Consider the following 21,068-nt stretch of genomic DNA (forward strand, 5'->3'; position numbering starts at 1 on the left):
AAGTCATGGACTAAATGTAAACATTGGATTTATGGCACATTATAACCTGCCTAACATCTGATAACCCCAGGTAACTTGTCTGTATTTTACCAGCTACATTCTATCACCAGTTCAATATTCCCCTCTTCTCCCAACCCCCATGTACCTGTCTCATACCTTTTGTATCCCATTCCCTCTCATCTTCACTGCTGTGCACTTGCAATTTCACAGACTGCATTTTGCATTATGACTTCTATTCCACCCAGAACAGCACACAAAACACCATCCAACTCTCCCTGTGCCTGAAGAAGGGTGTTTGTGCCTGAAAGCTTGCAAAGAACAAGTTTTCCAATTATTTCATTGGTCTAATAAAAGGCATCACATTTACCCAAAGAACCTTGCCTGCTCATGATGTTTGCTAGGCATTTCAGTCTGATGAATACACAGGAATCATTGGAAACAGGAACTAAATGGTGATGCTCAGCTGTGACAGTGAAGAGGAAGTCAAAATGCATTTAGTGTAGTGGTTCACCAGAGGTTGAAAAAGAATTGTTGCTGATGGGGACAGAATACAATGGCCACTATATCTTAATCAGATAGACTGCACTAACCTAGCTTTGTTTTAGGTTCCCATCAGTATCTTTGCCTAATATGAGTCATGTGTTTCACAGGCGTGTTTAGTGTGGTTTCTATTCAATCAACATCATAGTTGGTTTCCATTACTAAGCACATGCTGCTTTTGGCAGCAGCTTAATGACAGGCAATATATTTAATGAAGTTTTATTGTAAGTGAATATAGAATGAGGGTCTTTTATTTTGCTGATTGGGAGGAAAAACCTTGTCTTGTATTTGAGTAAATAGAGTACTTTAATGTCTCTTTCAAACGGGACTGTTTGCCACATTTATTTGCCACCATGGAGTATGTATTTTGGTTGGTTATCAGTGAGTGATCATGTGACCTTTAACCTAATCAAAACTAAGGCAACATATAGACATTCACTTTGTCCTGGGAGATTTCCTGTTCTCCAAGGAGAAGCCACAATTGTACAGATGTTCAGGCTCCCAGAGTAAATATGGCCACCCCAGGAGAAAAATAACCTGGGAACCAGGGTTAAAGAACTCCTGGGAAAGCAAATGTCTGTATATACAGTGTCTTCTCTCTCAAGAGAAGATAGTCCTTCACCAATCCCCTCTTCTGCACCCACCTAACACCCTCCTCCCCACAGGGAGAGAGTGTCACTCACTGGACTTTGTTGCTCCAGAAGGGAGCATAACATGCTTCCTTCACAATCCCCACATTGTGCTGCAAGAAAACACAGGCTGACCATGGACAGTCTGGGTCAGCTGATCAGAGCTGCCCTACTCACTGCTTCCATCTGTCACCAGGCAGACTAAGGGAGCCTGCAAAGCACATTGAGATGTAGGCACAGAGGCCCCTACTGGCTGCATAGTGTCAGCCCTGCAAGCTCTCCACTCTTGACGGCCTCAGCATTTGAATGTCTGTACATGAGCCTCTGGGTAAGCTTTTCTATCAGGAGAACAAACCTGGGAGAATTCTCCCAAATTATCTGAATATACACACACAGCCTAAGTGCCACTGGCCTAAACCAATGCCTATAAACAACACTCCAGAATGACATAATGAATAAACTGATTATACAAATACACAAATAATAAACTGAAAGGTTTTAGGCCAGTATTTTAGTTTGCTTGTATACAAATGTTCCTAAATGGGGGGAAAATCTATTCATTTTGATTAGTTACTGTACAATAATTTTATAACATGCTATTAATCCTTGATCATATGGTCAGTTGTTATTTGACTTTTAGTTTCTATACCCTTATCAGTGTTCAGTTCCCTTTGGGAAAATATAGCAGTGTATGTAATACCATTTTTTTCATGCATCTCCTACATTGAGAAGCTAAACTAAATTGAAATCAGCATGGATTTTCCTGCAACATACATTTTAATTCCCTGTAGAATTAATTTTGAATCCTTTGCTATTAAAAAGGTATGAGAAAGATTGGCAGGCACGGTTCTTTGGGTAGATGAGATATCTTTTATTAGACCAACTGAGTAATTGGAAAAAAGTTTTTTGCAAGCCTTTGAGTGCAATCATCCTTCTTCAGGCATAGGGGGTCTTTGCTGATTGCACCTGAAATGGCAGGGAACTGAGGGCACCAACATGTCTAACTGTGGCCTGAGCATCATGCACAACCTGGGAGAGCAGCTGAAGCTGGAAGAAGTTGTGGCACAGATCAACTTGTGGGGACCAGGATGCACTTGGAGCTAGGAAGATTGCAGCCACCACTGAAGTGCTGGTTGCCCTCTGAAGCACCCCCCTCCTTTTCATAATCACATTTCCTCTATACTTTCCACAGATAGAGAATAATAATTAAAAAAAAAACAGCTTCTAACATATTGGGAGACTGAGTACCCCTGGAGTCACAAAATTACCTTCCAGCTTTTTAGGAGGGTTAATTTAGCCTCTGTTGAGCTTCATATTGATGCAGCCAGACTGTTCAGTGTGACAGCTGTGCAGAAACACCAAGATCTAAAGTTTGGGCAAAGCCCCAAACAATAAAAAATGAATGAAAAATTTGCCAAGAGTCATTTCTCCTGTACCCCCAAGTCTTGGCTTAAGCTTATTCCTATTTAGCAAACCATTAGGCATGTACTAAAGCCCCATTGTTATCAGCACACACTTAAATGTTTTTTTTCTGAATCAGATGCTATATTTTTTATATTTTAAACATTAAGAATAGTTTTACAAGTATTTGTGTTAATACAAAATGGAGGAAAAAAGAAAGAAGCTGGTTCTGTAAAAGACAGGAACCAAGAAAGAATTAAAACAGAGACATGTATATATACCCTCACACTCTATAATTCAAGGGATTTGTACCAATGCCTTCTAACTGCCAACTACTGCTCTAGAAAGTCCTCTGGTAATGTGGGTGGCTTTAATGTGTGTCCAAGGAAGCAATGAAGACAAGAGAAACTGAAATTTCTTCATCCCAATTATTTGTTACAACTGATATTGCTGTTAAAAAAGGCATGATTTTCTGAGACGCTGAACATCTCTGATGAATTCCACTGACTTAACATCAACATTTCGCAAGATGAGAACCTTTGCCTGATGGATATATTTAGGACAGAGACAGAAAATCTGGTGTTCCAGCTGCTTTAACAGACTATGGGAAGGATTTGCAAGTAAAATGCACTTTGACTAGTTTATTTTAGCTCATATTAAAAATTGGTGTTTGCTACAGTATAAAAGGCTGTAGCAGGGACATGCCTAATATACAAAAACATTGTAGAGTGAGGAATCAATGTATTATATATAATGAGACTTCACGCAAAACTGTAACATATGTTCCTATCAAGAAATGCTATAGAGTGGGAAATGTATTATTTAGTTGGACTTCACCAACTACTCTCTATTTGTGTGTTTTCTTTTGTATTCATCCATAGTTAATAGCATTTTATATTCTTCCCCTTTTTCAGAATAATAGTTGCTAAAAATTAAAAGGTTCTCTTGCAGAGGATGGGGCTGCACTTTTATTACTGAAATAAGTAATACACAATTAGGCAAAGGTAATCTATTACTGTATGTTATTAGCAGTTCCAAATACATCATATATTGTGATTTATTTTAATAAAAAGTATTTTTGGATTTTTTAAAGTAATTTACTAGTATAAGTAAATTAAACTGAGCAAAGACACTTGGTTTGATTTAATGGGAATTATCATAAAGAAGCCAGGAATTCAATTTATTTTGGTTAGTGATATGCTGTAATAAAAACATGCCTAACCAACCGATAATTCAAAGAACAGTAAACCATTATGAGTCAAATCAGAGGACTCCATTTACTTATTACTTGTATTTATTTAAGCAAACCAAGGGAGATGAAATGTGAAATGAATGTGCTATTGATGGGTTACAAATACAGTCTGAAGAAAGCATATTCATCTCCTAAAAAAAGCGCATTTCTGAAATAAAATGCTATTTTAGGAAAACACTGCTGGTAACCAGATTTCAGCCATATTTATGGCATATTTTCCATTTATGTCTGAAAAATGTAAAGCATCCTTGGTTAAAGAAAAAAATAATCAACTCTTATAAACTATATTAATGGGTATGGTAGCTTTGAAGCATGTTGTTTATTAATATAATACATACATAATGCTGGGTTTACTATTTTATTTGAACGCCATATCATGTTATGCAAAATAAATTTTTATGTTACATCCACTGTGACAACTAAAATGTGAACTAGTTTGCATAGGTTAGTAGCTTGGGCAGCATGATGTTGCTCTAGTCCACCAAGGCTTAAAGATTCACAGTGTAGAGGGGAAAAAAACAGGAATTAAAGCATTTCTACTAAAATATATTTTAATAGCTGGTGTTAACTTTTTGCATAACAAAAGCCAAATTATATCAATACATCAAAGAATCTGGTAATAATTCCCATCCTTTGAAAAAAACCCAAACATTTCCTTCATAACGGCATATTCCCAAATAAAGTACATTTTTGCAAAATAACTAGAACTTTACACACTGTAAAGCAAATATATGCCAAACTGCACAGCGGTTCATTTTTGCTTTTTATATCACACTGCAAAAACCAACAGCTGAGTGTGATTCCACATCATGCTAATCAATATTAATACAGTCAGTGCTGCTTTCTGTTGGCCTAGCAACTTGTAATATGTAATACTAAGTACACGTGATTGTAATGCTACAGTATAACTTACTTTTCCCCCTAAAATTAAAAAAAAAAGTTTCAACAGCAACCGGATTACAACTTAAGTACAATATGCAAACTCTATGTATCAGACACAAAAAAGCATATGAATTCCTTTCAGTATACGGTTGTAGTGCAGGAAGGTAAGGAAGGAAAATAGCTACAAGTTTTCTTCCAGAGGGGCGATAGGATTTGGAGCTGGGGGTTCCTACAGCATAAGCATTGCAGAATGCTTTATTCTTTTAGCTCACACCAGCAATTTTGCCTCTGCCAGCACAAAACACTCACGTGTATGCAGTAGTCTGGAGATCTACCATTAGATAGCATCTGTTGCCCTTTTTAGGACACAATTTAAATATTTAGTCACTAAAGCTTGCTCCATATTTAATGTAGAATGCTATTCAAAACACTTAAGGTCTAACAGATTTTATTTCTCATTCCACATTCTGCCACTTTGTGTATTTGACTATTTTATAACATAAAGTGACATGTAGCCATTGTACAATAAAAACTAAAATTAATGTCATCCTCATTGCTTAAGGCCTTCTTTATCCCAAAGGATATCTTAGGAGAGATGTATTTATCAAGGATATAATGCATTGATGATTCCCTGTCAAAACCTGATCAGTTTAAATGGTGTGTAGTATGTCAAATGTAATCATGAGAATCCCATTTCATCAATATTAAATACTAATCTTCTGTACTGGATTATTACAGCTGAAGTATCTGTAGCTTTCTTTAGGAAAAAAAAAAGGTGGGCAAGTAAATAGGCAAGTAAGATAATGAGGCTCAAGGTGCCCATTTGTTTTTTGTACTTTTATGTGTATTTTTATCTTATTTACTATGTTACCTTTATGTGTGTCCATAAAGGAAAATAGCAGATTATAGTGCCCTTCTTTTTGCAGCACTTAGGGCATGTCTACATACATGATGTGTTATGTTGCTGTACAGCATGCTATGGCGATGTAGTGATCATGTGTGTAGCACCAGGTATAGCGTGCCATTACAGTGACACAGTGGCAAAATTTACCTGTATGCCACATGCATGGTACAGTAACCGCCCGTACTGCGCCATGCATTAGTACTTCCAAAAGGCAACATGTAGACATGTCCTTAGAGATGAATGAACTCCCAAGTATAGAATGTCTCAGAATACTGCCTCTTTAGACAGGTCCTTTCCTTCTCCAGTGAGATGTGTCCATGTAAGCAACAGATAAAGAGTAATGTTGAAGCACTGCGTTAAACTAGAAGAAATAGATTTGCACTATCCCTGCTTATTGGCTATTTTAAGGATGAAAAAGCAGTATTTTGCACTGAATTACCCTGACATTCCACTGCATACTAGCACGGCCTAAGAAACTCCTTGTAAGAAACTGAGCTTGCAAATTTTGGGTGTTCACATGAGATTTTGTAGAGAAAATATTTTGGATCTCAAAAGATTTTGCTAACTGGGCACACACATTCTGAGAAATGAGAAACTCTGCTAATAACAGTGCTCTGTAATGAGAATTTAGTTTGTTCTATATTAAAATAAAAGCTAAATGAGCATGAATTAGTAAAAGATTTCACTACAAGAAATGCTAAACATTCATTATTTTAAGCAGAGATCAGAAATTATGATGATACACCATTCTCAAGAGAAATATGATTCACATACTGTTTTGTTTTCTTGACCTTTTTTATTTTGGAAATTGCTTTAAATACTTTGCCAGGCTATAGAATATTCAAAATTCAAAAAGATAATTTTATTTCCACTGCTTAGCATAACATAGTCTTCTAATTTCATAAAATACTTATTTCTGAATTTCCTTTTTAACGTACATACAGAGTTCAATACTAAATATTTATCTTCCAAGCTAGCGTGAAGAATGCTAGTGTGATTATGGGCTTCTTTTTAAGACACTAAAAACAGCAACTTGATACTATATATATCTGTTCCTTATGCATCTTTTTATTTATATCTGCTTAGCACACTGACAACTTATTTTTACTGTTGTCAGCACTAAAAAGCTAAAATAGCAGCACAACAGCAAGTGATATCCAGTTCTACCTCAGACATCATCAGAAAAATTTGCCAGCCATCATAAAGTATTATTTTCTTATCTGTTGTTGAAGACTGGTGATTATAGCTGATGCAAAACCAGACTGCTTTTCAGAGAGCTTTTAGGCTTGGCTTAAAGTATCAGCAGCTTGAAAGAAGTTGCTTGACTTGCAAAGCTAGCAAATTTGTTATGGAAGTCTACAATAAAGGATAAGGGCCTGTGGCTGCAGCTGCTCCCTAAGCAAAACTCATGCTGTCTTCCACAGAATATTAAAAGCACAGTGTAGTTGCAGACTCAGGCCTATCTATGGAACAAAAAAGTTCCATCCTTACCGAGTTATTTTTCCTGGTTTTAACCACCTCAGGACATGCTCCTGAACCCCAAAAGCATCATCCTTAAAATGAGTTATCTGACAAGAAAATATAGGTACCCCACTTACTTTTCAATATTTATGGACTCACTACTATATTTTTTAAACATAATCATTGAAAGTTATTGTTCTCTGTCTGCCAGCTTTGGATAGGCCCCCTAGTTAACTATCCAGTGGAATTGCATGAACTCGTTGTTTTTAAATATTATGCAAAGCAGAGCTGGCAGCTATCTAGCACTAACAGGGTTTCAGGGGCTGGGGGTGGCTGTTGTTTGTTTTTGGGTTTTTTTCTCCCATCATGAATACTTATTGCTTTCCTTCATTTCTGTTAAATGAAATAGTGCCAGCTTGGTGACTTTGTGAAACCAGAAATATAAAATTCTCTAAAAACATAGTATAACTTAGTCTCTATTTTGTAAATCTAATACATACAAGATCACTGGCACACTTGCCAAATTTCAAATGGCAGCTCTCTGGCTAGTATTTTTAACTCATGTCTGAATACATGAGTATTTATGAACCATCAGAATAAAAAAAACAACCATATGTGTTTCTTAAACACATACACATTCCCCATGAAGGTTTACAGGATTTTGTGGTCCCTCTGACTTAGGCAAGAATCCTGTAAGGAGAACAACATGGCAGGAACAAAGCATCCAAGAGGAGTCCAGTTAAAGTCAATGGAGCTTTGTGATGGAGTATCTGACACTAGGTTTCTCTTTTCAGGACTGGAACTTCAGTGATAAAGCATCTCACCTGTTGCATCTCACTACTGAGATTCCAATGAATCCTTCAATCCTGACTCCAAGCTGAAGGAGCACTGGAAAAAATAGCCGACAGTTTATCAGGAACAAAATCGTCATGGCTGCAATATGGCTGCATTCTAGATAGTGTCCTGATAATGTCTCAGAAAATTGAAGCCAGAAAGATTGCAGCTGGTACTATTTTTCTCCTTTAGCTTGGTCTGAATGTGGCTTAAAGTAGAAGAGAAGTAATGAAGTTGCATAAAAGTTGGGACAATAATATTTACATTTTAGTACTGAAACCAAAATCTGAAGACTTTTTATGCAGGAATGAAGGGTTCTGTTAGATCTAAGGATAAAAAATACCTGAAAAAAAAAAAGAGCTGATAGCTTTCCTTTTTTATCCTTAGGTAAAGAAGGAAGGTGGAACAGAACTGGTAGAACAGTTGTATGCTTAGCATTCCTGTGGTGCTACCGTGAGCATCAGCAGAGGTCAATGACATTTGTCTTTCATTAATCATTTTGTATGGGTATAGCCCATTTTGGGATAACCAAATGGCTTCACATATACAATGGGAAAGTTTTGGAAGAAACTGAAGGTGTATGCCACTGGACTCAAATTCAGTACAAAATAAGAGCTTCTCTCAACTTGTTTATGGAGATGCAGCAGAGGTGGGAATATCAGCTTGTCAGCAAAGTTGCCATTAAGTTAGTCGCATGTTAGAACAAGGAATGTAGCTATGTGTTTCATGTTGCCACATGTCATGTGGGCCCCAGACTGGCTATTTACAGCAGTAATACAGAGAAGGATAAAGGAAGTGAAGTGAATTATTGCATGTACAGTGCTTTAATGGAAGCTGCTATCTAAATGCTAAGTATTATTAAAGGGAAATAGAAGAGGTGGCAATTAGGTTTTGCACTCTGGATAGTGCCTATGGGAAATGCTCTGTGTAAAAGATACCGATATGCCATGAATCAAGGAATGGTTACAACTGATGAATTGGGTAGCAGGCCAAACTGACAGAAGGGAAGGTCACAGTCATGAATGAGAGCAAATGGAAGATTCAGCAATGAATGAAATTGTGTGGGCAAGTGGGAGTTGAGAATTTTTCACTGTCAAAGCAGACTTTCAAGTTACGTATAAGGCTGCTGGGCAGTAGGGTTTCTACCAGTATGTTACCCGCCATTATTTAAAATTGTTGACTTGTCATTTTAATTCGCATATTAACTGCTCAAATGTTAAAGAGCTTTCACATTATTAGAGAGTGTTATTAAACTAAGAGTATTAAGTTTCTTGTGACTGCAAAGTGATATAAGAAAAGAATCCATTTTATGGTTATGTTTAAAAGAGAAAGAACCTCTTTATATCTATGGGAAAGGCATTTCTCCTTTACAATTAATTGACAGAAACCTTTACATGATTAGCAACACCAGTCTTCCACATGATGTTTTTAGAGAGCATTATTATTAAGCAATGCTGTTTTCAAGCTCAAAGCTTCTTGTTGATTTTTTTTTTCAGTAAAGGACCAGTATGTTGGCTTATGCTTGTGAATATGGACTGTTATAACAGTGACAAAGTAAGGAGTGTGTGGTCATAAAAGTTTTCTCTGATTTTTTTAAAAGGTTAAGTTTTGAGTAAAGCTTAAAGGACTAGAGACAAAAACTAGTTAACAAACTCAATATAATTTGCTGGAAGCATTCCTGTTTTCCCAGTTCTCTGAACAGTACCATACATCCAGCCATCATCAATTGGTTGCACATTGACGATATAGTCACCATCCCTGAAGGAAACTTCATCTTCATCTTGAGCACTGTAGTCATACATAGCTCTGTATGTTCTCTGTTAAAGGAAAAGAAGCCAAACCATGAAGTACCCACCACAGAATGACATATCGCCTCCCTCTTGCAAACATACAAAAGAGAGAGAGAGAGAGGGAGAGAGAGAGGAAGGAAGGGAATCTTTAATAAGTTTCATCATTATAGTGTTCAAATGCGTATACAGAAAGAGAAGATAAGGCTTAATATCCAACAGGTATCTCCCAGAAAGGAACTGGGTGAATGCTTCATGCCAAATAGTTTATTCAACAAATTCAAGTCCCCTTTCTGGATAAAAAAAGATAGTGATTTTGATGAATACACTCAAAACTCTTTCACCAAACATATTCAAGCTAACACATTTCTCTTAAAATATTCCCCATAATTGTTGCTTCAGTTATTTGTTAACCAAGATTCATTTTTCACTCTGTAGCTGTCCATCTGAGCCACATAGTACTGTTTCTGCTCCCTGTTTGGATAATCCCAAGCAGGCCGGTTCCAATGTGAAAAAAAGCTCTGCTTTTAACTCAAGTTATTTAACCTGTTACATCATTTCAAAACTATAAACTCTCTCTTCCTTGCTAGGATTTTACCTTAAGTTATCTAACACATGCTTTTCCCTTAGGAGAAACAGAATGGATGAGACTTAAGATGCCTATGTATATATCTGTATGAATATATATATTTACCATCATTCAGGTATACATCAAATTTTAAGGAGTATTCAGGCACAACGTTGTGATATTTTATTGTTTTTGTAAGCATGTCTATGAGCAAAATTTTGTTTACATGCAACTTTTTAGGCTGAGAGCTGGTATTTTATTATTCTTCACAGTCTTTGAGGAAACTCTAGGATTACTCTTGTTCCTAGCAGGGTCAGGTTATGCTTAAGGCTGAAATTATATTTTTTTACTGAATGGCAGACATCTACATCCATGGATTGTCTCATTTTAATGTAAATCCAAACAGAGTATAAAGTACTATCATTAACTGCCTCAGTCTTTTCTATTCCTTTGTCAGTAGGAAGCACAGTGTTTCTTCCTTCCAAAATGAAAAAAAAGTTTCATATTTATATCATATTCAGTTGTCTACTGAATTGCACACTGTGGCTTCACACTCATTTAGAGTAGATTCTCCCCAGATTCTTCTAGGGCATGTTTAGTTTTACACTTACTCTATCTGGAGAATGAGCCTTCCCCAAATTTTCTTTGGCTGGAGGCCACAGGAGCCACTCATTAAAAGCTCATGGGAGGTCTCAGTATTCTTTCCTACCACTCTCTCAAGTAGAGAAGCTGGGGTAGCTCAAGAGGCACAGGTCACTGACCTAACAGCTCTTTTTCAAGGACAAAGTGGACAGGAATCTACCTGGGATGGTTTAGAAAAAACAAATCCTGCATTGGCGTAAAAAGTTAGATTAGATATCACTTAGGCCACTTACAGTCCTAAGATTCAATGACTGATGTCTATCATAACCAGCAACATAAGATGGATGTTTTAGCTAAAGTGATCAACAGAACAAACAGTTAATGTTAGCAAAAAAAAAAACCCCAAAACAAATCAGTAGGATCAACTCTATAATTTAAGAGATAAATTAAGGAACCTGCCTCCAATCTGGAAAGATAACACAAGGCTGCTTCATGTTCAAGTTTAATTATATTTTTAAAAATGAAAATGTAAGCTGTGCCTTGTATCAATGTGTGAGGTTTTGAAGCGGTGATTTTAGGAATCTTTGGGTAAATGGATGCAGCACACACGGGAAACTGGTTTTGATATTCCAGGCCAGGTAAATACCCTAAATTTATCACAGTTGGACATTTCACAATCCAGGGCCCTGGCTGACCTATCATGTGATTAACATGTTGACTGATAAATTGTAACATGCCACATATTCAGCCAACTCATGGTGCAGAAAAATGGCAAATCAACCACAAAGTTCAGAGGAGGGTTCAGAGGAGGGCCACTCGTATGGTTAGGAGCCTGAAGGCAAAGCCCTGTGAGGAAAGATAGAGGGACCTGGATCTCTTCAGCCTCCACAACAGATGAGAGGTGACCTTGTGGCCGCCTACAAATTCATTAGCAAGGAATAGGAGATGCTCTGTTTACCAGGGCATCCCTTGGAGTAACTAGGAACAATGGCTACAAACTGGTGGAGAGCAGATTTAGGTTGGACATCAGGAAGAACTTCTTTATGGTAAGGGTTGCCAGAACCTGGAATGGTCTTCCAAGGCAGGTGGTGCTCTCCCCTACCTTGGAGATCTTTAAGAGGAGGCTGGACATGCACCTGGATGGGGTCATCTAACCCCAGTGCTCTTTCCTGCCCAGGGCAGGAGGTCAGACTGGATGATCTGCTAAGGTCCCTTCTGACCCAAACATCTATGAATCCAAGTTGTTCTAAGTTAAATGTGAAACATTTTTGTGGCTGGTTTGTATTGTGCTATAAGTATAACAAGTAGCATATGTCCTGAACTTGAGACCACCCACCTGCTTGAGCCCAACAATCAGTTGATTATCAAGATTGGGCAGGGGGGAAGGATCAGAGCCTGGGACACAGATGCCATCTGCCCATTGAAAGACTTGCCTTTCAACTTGACAGTGCCCCAGGAACCAGCATCAGGGACTGGAGTCCCTGTTGCCAGGCTCCCTTTACACTGGCAAACTGAGCTCCCTTTACACTGGTAACCTGAAAGAGTGCCATGAACCTTCAAAAAGCATGTGCAGCTGAGAAACTGGGGAGTTCCCTGATCCCCAGCTGTACACCCTGGCAGTCATATGATTCAAATCTAAAGAATTTTATGTCCCATCCCAGAAATGGTGTATCCTGCCTGGCATGTCAGGGTTCATGATTTTAGGGAATGGGCATAAACAATTCCTTATATCCCAATCATGTGATTGTATTCATGTCTGCCAGGGACCTCAGAAACATCTATATGGGCCATTTGAAGCCTGGGGGTCACCTACCACAGCTTTGTAGTAAGGGGGCTCTCATAAGCACCATCATACTGGATACAGAATCAGTTGTTTTGCATCTTCTTTCCCTTCTGAGTGAATAATAGATACAAGACAGCTCTAAATGAGAGGAAAATTAACTTGTGGTTAAATACCAGGTGCTATAGAATTGGCTATGTGGAAAATCTGCTATAAACGGTACTTCATTCTTGCTTTGTATACTATCATTTTACTGCACCTTTACAGTGAAGCTCATCTGATGATGAAAAGCTCAGCAGTCATGAATTCATCTCCTTCTTTACTTCCACAAGGAAAACATTTAATAAACATGTCCCTTGACAAGAAGCTCAGCTCCCTGGAACCATGCCTTTTTTTTTTCTTTTTTTTTTTGAGGGTGGGAAGGAGGGGTTGTTTTTTAACCTGTGTGACTCATTTAAGCCTCCTTGACTGCATCACAATAGGGCAAAGTTATAAAGTCTATCTGATACATTCTGACTTTTAAAAAATTTAATAGGGCCTTAATGCTGCTGTGAAACCCAAAGTTACAGCCTTAGCACCTAATTAGGTGTTAAATGGCTGTCAGGAGAAATCTCCATAATAATCCTATAAACACTTGGTGTCTAATTATCACTTCAGAATGTAGTCTGGGCTATATAACAGAATTATTCAAGCCTAAATTACTTGAATAAGGTATTTTAAAAATACATTTAAGTAACTTATGGAAGAGGCAAAGATTTTTGTTATGGTATCTGACAGCCTCACTGTAGATCACAGCTTTTTGGTGTGCTTGAGATGATTGCTAGTTTTGTAGACAGGTATGTTAGTCTATGGGTTGTTTGCATATGGTTGTTTGTAGGAAACCATCCTGGATATGGACTGTGGCATCTAGAAAGTTGATATTAGTGTTTGAGTATTCCAGAGAAAGTATGATCAAGGGGTGATAGTTGTTAAATCTGTGATGGAAATGAATAAGTGATTTATCAGATGTTCAGTCCTGATGATGAACATATTATCTATATAATGCAGGTATAGTCCAGGTTTGATGGTGCAGTTTTCTAGAAATTCTTTCTCCAGGTAGCTCAAGAGAAGGTTGGCATAGAGGAGCCACATTTGTGCCCATCCACGTGCCCATAGTTTGGAGGAAGTGATGACTGCTGAAAGTGAAATTGTGGATGATTGGTGAAACCTTGTTGCAAATCTGAGTGTACTCTATGTTCTCACACATTTCAGGCAGGCAGCTGTGCCTTCATCATGTGGGATATTAGTGCACAGAATGGTGACATCCATTGTTGCAAGTCTGGCCTTCTTATCAGGGAGGTGGTTGATGTTTTGGATTTTGTTGAGGAAGCATGTTGTATCCTGTTGAAAACTTGCTCTTTGGGTTAGAAGTGGTTTCAGGATAGTTTATATGAATCCCAATAGCTCTACAGTGAGGGTGCCACAATTGGATATGATGAGTCTCCCAGGGTTACCTTGTTTGTGAATCTTTGGGAGCTATAGCAAGTTCCTGGGGTAAGAGAGTTGTAAATTAGTGGAAGTAGTTTTCATAAAACTGGATTGGAAAGGATATGATAATATTTTCCAGTTCTAGAGTGAATATTGCTGCAGGGTCCTCTTCAAATTCTTTATAGTAGTTGGTGTCAGAGACTTGTCTGTTGGCCTTATTAATGTGGTCTTGACAACTGAGGATGGCTATAGCTCCACCTTTGTCTGCTGGTTTTATTACTATTTCATTGTTGGATTTTGGGACTGGATGCTATAGAGGGGGAGCATTGAACCAGATATATCTAGAGTGATCTATTCTCTATTCATAACCCACCCTGGAATCTACCATTATTGGTTAAGAGATGAAAAAGAAAACATCTCCAACCCTTTTGATCTTTCATCCAGGAATTTATCTAGTTTCTTTTTGAACCTGACTATGCTATCTGCCTCAACCAGCTCCCGTGTCAATGAACTGCACAAGTTAACTATGTGCACTATAAAAAATACCTTTATCTTGTTAGTTTTAAACCTGTCTCCTACTCATTTTAGTTGGTGCCTCCTAGTTCTAGTATTCTGTGTCACAACCCAAAGTTGTGGTTTTTGTTTGTGTGTGCTTTGGCACCGCTAAATTATTTTTCCCGCCAAATTATAGTTTCTTTGCATGGTGGAGTTCTCTGCTGTGGAGGGGAGCTCCGGGTGCAAAAGGCTTTCCCGCCGTTTTGTAGCTTCTTTGCAGGGTGTATTTCTTTGCTGCATACTAGTGATGCACGTTGCAAAGGAGTTCCCACCATTTGTATTTAGATTCGCGCCACATTATTGGCCGGTTCTAAATGTAGGCATACGTGGCAGCTAGCTATTGGCTTGCTAGCCGTACAAAAGGCTTGAGTCGTTTCCGCCCAAGTTGGAGGACTCCACGAACATCAGGAGAGAGAGGAAAACTGGAGAGATACAGAACTCGCCAGGAGGAGGAGACTTCGCACTGTGTGAAGATCTGTAAGCGATGTGGACCCTTGCGGACCCAATGCGCCTCTCTTAAGCAGGCAATAGAGGCTTAATAACCGAACCCACGGAGCTTTAACAACTCCGGAGGGGGGAACAAAAGAACAAACCGCCTCTAGCCTCTCCCCGTCACCGAGCGCAATCCAAGACGTATCCCTTTCCTGTAAACCCAATTTTCGAACCCACGGAGTCTTAACAACTCCAGGGGACCAGGGAACCGAACCCAATTTTCGAACCTACGGAGCTTAAACAACTCCGGGGCCTGGGAACCGGACGGCCCACGGAGCTTCGACAACTCCGTGGTAAAGAATTGCCGAACCCGTGGAGCCTAAACAACTCCGTGGGAAAGAATTTGTCGTAGTCCTCCAACGAGGATTTAAGCGGAGCTGCACCTGGAAAGCTGTCCAGCCTACACCACTACCATCTTTGGGTGTAAGTAAATAATCTTTTAATCAACCACTACGCGTTTGTGACTAATTCTAGCTCACCACCGGTTTTCTTCGACCTCGCATGCCCGGGCTGCTGGCCACAGCCCGCATGCACAAAGACAGGCCGCGGATCGCGCCACCCCCCCCCCCCCCAACTCGCACTTGGCGGCGGGATCGGGGCCCGGCCCGCACATTCTGGTATTCTAATTACTTTGTAATTAACAGTTCCTGTTCACTTTTTCCACACACTTCATGATTTTATAGACCTCTACCATATCCCCCCTCGGCCTTCTCCTTTTCAAACTGAAGAGTCCAAGCCTTTTTAGTTTTTCCAGGTATGGAAACTGCTCCATACCCCTGATCATTCTGGTGTTCCTTCTCTTTATCTTTTCTAATTCTACTGCATCTATTTGGAAATGCAGAGACCAGAACTGCACACAAGATCCTTTTGGAGATACAGAGACAAGAACAGGTATCCCTGTTTAAGTTGATCCCTTTTGGTATAGATCAGATAATCATTTCTCTGCTTTTCTACAGTCCTCCTGCATAGCTGTGTTGCATATATGGAGTTGTGTGCATTGCTAGAAGGTTGCAGAAGACGAGTCTCCTTGGGGTGATGTTATGTTTGTTGCAGAAGCTTAGAAAGATGTTGCTGTGTAGGCTGGCTTCTTTTTTCTTTACATTGTGGATTTTCCATTGTAAGCAGCTGATTCATATATCTTCCATGTTTTGGTGCCATTGGAGTGATGCTGTAGCTGTGATGGCCCACAAATAATGTGACAGGCAATGATTTTTGTGGGTGATATCTTTTATTGGACCAACTACATGCTTGCAACCAAATTAGGCAAACTTTTGAATGCAAGGACAAGGATAAGGCATGTATCAGATTCATAGATTCAGATGGGTTCATCATGAGAGGTGTTGAGTGTTGTAGCAGTGGAGATGAGTTGACAGGTTTTGCATTTTGCAAGGCTATGTCCCATTTGATACCTGTTGAACAGTGGGGAATTTGCTTCTGATGATGAGTTGGGCAAGGTTAGGTGGAGAGGCTTCTGTGCTACAAATGACCTCAAGAGTGATGCTGTCTGGAGTTTTCTACTCCCAGTAACCACTCATAACAACAAGGGTGAGAGTGAGGTTTCCAGGCTAACAGCAATCCAAAAATGAAGATAAAAGTCCTCACCAGCAAAGCAGGTGGATGAAACAAGAATACATCACAATGGTTGCAAAGGTACATGAGGGCTGAAGCAAAATAAAAAACTTGTAGTCTAGGTTTTCTTCCCACAAAGTATTGTGCAGTTTCTGATATGCAATTGCATCCCCATGTTAAAAGAACACACATGCAGGCATCCTCCTTCCAAATAGCAAGTCCTATGGCAACAGGGGCAGGTGCTAGTATCTACTGGAAGGCCCTAGTCACAGACCTATACAGAGGTAATGATGGTCTTTTTGTAGTTGGAACTGAGACAGATGTGTATTTCGACAGCTGCAATCATGACTGAGAAGGCCTATTTAGGATCCACTCTGCTTACCTCACCTTGGAAGCATGATAGAAAAGGTGCCTTAAATATAGTCTGTCTCATTTCACCTGAATGGAAAACCCAGTAGACTGCAGTGGGATCACTCTATCTGTGGTCCAAATCAAGCCATCAAGTTTGCAACCTGGAACATTTACACCCTAATGGGCAACACTAACAGTGACTGACTGGAGCAAAGGATGGCACTTGTGGCCAGAGAACTTGCACCATTTGATACTAATATTGCTGCACATAGTGAGACCATGTGCACAGGAGAGGGACAACTCACAGAGCATGGTGGTGGCTACACCTTCTTTTGGAAAGGAAAAGCCAAAAAAAAGACAAACACATACATGGCGTTGGTTTTGCTATCAATGCCAAGATTATTACTCAGATGATAGAATGTCCAGTTGGCATCAACAAGCATCTCATGACCCATTGTCTTCTACTGACTAACAGACAAGTAATAGTCATCAGTGACTATGAACCAACCCTCAATGCACATAACAAAACTAAAAAAGAATGGCATTTTAAACCAAGTCGTGTCATCTGTACCCAAAAAAGATACAGTAACTTTTATACTAGACTAAGCAGAGAGTTATGAAAAGGAACACATGGAAAGGATGAAGTGGAGAAAGTAAAATCAAATGGAATTCTTTTTCCAACCTAGCGCTCCGAACAGAATCTCATAAACCCCTTATTTCGCCAATGCAACAAATGGAAGATATCATGAACAACATTTGATCATCAGCATTTCATCATTAATATTTGATATGTTCCATCATATCCATTTGTGTTGTCCCAAAATGATGCAAACAAAAGAAACTACCAAGAAAGAGATTCAATATTGAGCACTTGAAAGAGCCTGCTACAAGCAATGATCTCCAGCAGTAACTCAGTGATAAACTCCCTGATTTCCCTTTTGATTCAACACCATTGGTTAATTAGAGAGCCTGAACAAAGGCATCCATGAGGAATATGAAGATTCACTAAGCTTCTCCAGAAAGAAACATCATGACTGGTTTGATGATTATGATAGGGAAATACAAGCTCTCATTGACTGAAAAAGAAGAGTCTTCAAAGCTTCATAGAATACATCAATTCCAAAAAGCAGCAAGATAGTCATCGCCACATCAAAGCTGAGGCCCAGAGAAAAAATTGAGAGCAAAGTAACAAGTGGTGGGAGGACAAAGCAAGAGATTCAAAAGTCTGTGGATAGCCATGACATGCATAGTTTCTTTAGTGAAACCAAAGCTATATATGGGCCAAGCATACCAGGAGCCATCCCTCTCAGCTCCAAGGATGGAGCAACACTCCTTAGATGCAACTCCACTACCACCTGATACTGGAATGAGCCACTTTCAAGAGTACCTAAACTGAGATGCTAATATCAAAGACAATACCATCAAAGCCATTTCACAACACCCCACTAAGAACTACCTTACAGATCCACCAATTTATCAAGAACGTGCAAAAGCCATTAAGCAGAAGAATAACAACAAAGCATGTGACCCTGATGGAATACCAGTTGAAATTTACAAGCAAGATGGAATAAAGCTCCCTCACCAACTACACATCATTATTATGAAAATCTGGAAATGGGAACAGATTCCCAGTGACTTGAGAGATGCCAAAATCATGACCATATTCAAGAAAAGAGATGGATTAGGTTGCAGGAAATATGATATTGTACTCCTATCCATAGGTGGCAAGATCTTTGCCTTCATTCTCCTCTATAGCTTCACTTTCCTCACTGAGATTCTAGCCACGTCCCAATATGATTTCAGACCATTCAGAAGCACAACAGATATGATCTTCATTGCTAGACAGCTGCAGAAGTACCATAAGCCTTCAATGACATGACTAAAGCCTTGATTCAATCAACAGAGGTCCTATGGAAGATTCTGATGAGGTGCATATTCCTGCCAAAGTTTGTTACCATTACCAGACATCTTCATGATGACACGACACAAACTGGAAACTGAACCCTTCACTATCAGAACTGAAGTCAAGCGAAGACATGTGATTGCACTAACACTCTTTTCCATCAATTCAGTTATTCCACAACTCATTGCTGACAGACTTCTACCAGGAGTCAGCATCAAATATTGCATGGATGGGAACCTCTTTAATATCAACCAACCAATTACCTTTGAAATCCAAGATAACCAACACCTCTATTATTGATCTTCAGTATACTAATGTTTGTGTCATGTGTCCTCACTCAGCTGAAGAGCTCCAGGTCACTCTTGATTGCTTCTGTGAAGTATATGAAATGCCTGAACTGTCAATTTAACAAAAACCAAGATACTTTACCAATCCACCCCAAACCAACCAGCTACTCCTCCACACCTTTAAATTACAGGTCAGTCCTTGGAGAATGTTAATCGTTTCCCCTACCTGGATACCCACCTTTCCAAAAAAGTATACATAGACAACACTATTCAACACCAGATAAAATCTACCAGTGTTGCACCCTGATGTCTCCAAAATTGTGTCATGACGTCAGGACCCAAACCAAACTTCTATCACCTTGTTGTCATCTCTACCCTGTTGCATGGGTGTGAAACTTGGATGACGTATCACAAACACTTAAAATCTTTTGAATGTTACCATCAGTGACATCTTCAAAAAATCTAATATATCAACTGGAAGGACAGAAGAATGAATGCTAGTGTTCTGGCTCAAGCAAAAACCACCACCATCATTGAAGCCATATTTGTATGGCACTAGCTCCATTGGATAGGACATGTCATAAGGATGGCTGACAACCAACTCCTAAATCAGGTCAGATACTCCTAAATCACCAATTGTCACCACTCTAGAGGTAGGCAAAAGAAGAGATTCAAAGAGGCCTTGAAGGCCAGTCTGAAGAAATGTGATATTAACAGCAATACCTGGGAGACTTGAGTCATCCCCAAGGACACCATAATGTACAACAAGAACATTTTAAGCAAACTCAACTAACTATGGAAGCAGATAGACAAGAGAGACAAAGGGAGAGAGCTGTAGTCTGACATCACCAGGATCCACTCCTTCCTCCTGGAACTATTCGCCATGTATACAGTCGACGATGTGGAATTCAGATAGGCCTCCTCAGCCATCTACAGCCACACCAATAACTTCCCTATTTACTGTAAGACTGCACCATCTGAAAGACTGCATCTTCATCTTGAGGGACTGTAATTGCTGTATTATGCTGTAATTGTTTGATGACTCTTCTAATTGGTTCCAGTGTGGGGTGGTACGTGACCACTAAGTGTGCATGGTTACAGCAGGGTTTCTTTTTTGTATTGTAGCAGGTTATTGTGAAGTATTTGGATGGCTCTTTCAAAGATAGTCTATTTTTCTATTGGGGTGTTCTTGCCTTATGAAGGCAGATTTCAGGCAGGATTCTTGTTCCCCTAGTTAGTTATTTCATTTTAAAAATAGCAAGACATTTCTATACCAGGAATGCTTTAGGCCCCTAATGGACATTCAGTTTAAAGCACAATGGGGATCTAAGCCACAATCCCAACAGTCACACCTCCTGCCATGCCATACCTGCATGGCAGGGCATGCAATTTTGGGACTGGGGGCTAGATCTCTATTGCACATTACTTGTCAGTGCAGGGGGAGCCCAAAATCATCATCAGTAAGTTTTAACCCAAGTGCTGACAATCAGTTGATTATCAGTTGGGGCTGGGGAATGAACAAGAACCTGAAGCTGGCTGCAGTCACATCCCCAGGCCCAGCTGGGGTTTTAACTGAGCCCCAACTCACAGGGAACCCTGCAATTGGGCTGCCACAGCCCAAGCCCTGGCTCCCTGTGAGCTGGGCTGTGTTAAAACTCTGCGCCATCCAGCTGGGTGGCCCACAAGGTTTTAAAGGTCATTGTGCATGGAGTCCCTGGGATTAGGCTGCCAGGACAGTTGTGTCTTGGGAATGAGTGTTGGAATCTGTCATGAGCTAGCTCCAACTGGCTACACATTCAATTTTAGGCATGATACAAGCAAGCC

General features: G+C 39.5%; 1 protein-coding gene across 3 annotated transcripts in view; it reads right to left on the bottom strand.

Moving 5' to 3' along the window:
- Positions 1-3,846: 3,846 nt before the first annotated feature.
- Positions 3,847-21,068, bottom strand: part of NEBL (nebulette) — a 486,921-nt gene continuing 469,699 nt past the window's right edge. For all 3 annotated transcript variants that reach the window (XM_059729062.1, XM_014608963.3, XM_059729063.1), the window contains one exon: positions 3,847-9,720. In XM_059729062.1, the coding sequence (XP_059585045.1) occupies positions 9,544-9,720 (177 nt within the window). In that variant the 3' untranslated portion in view covers positions 3,847-9,543. The remainder of the gene's footprint in view (positions 9,721-21,068) is intronic.

Source organism: Alligator mississippiensis, chromosome 5 (genome assembly GCF_030867095.1).
Source record: "Alligator mississippiensis isolate rAllMis1 chromosome 5, rAllMis1, whole genome shotgun sequence".
NCBI classification, from domain to species: Eukaryota; Metazoa; Chordata; order Crocodylia; family Alligatoridae; genus Alligator; species Alligator mississippiensis.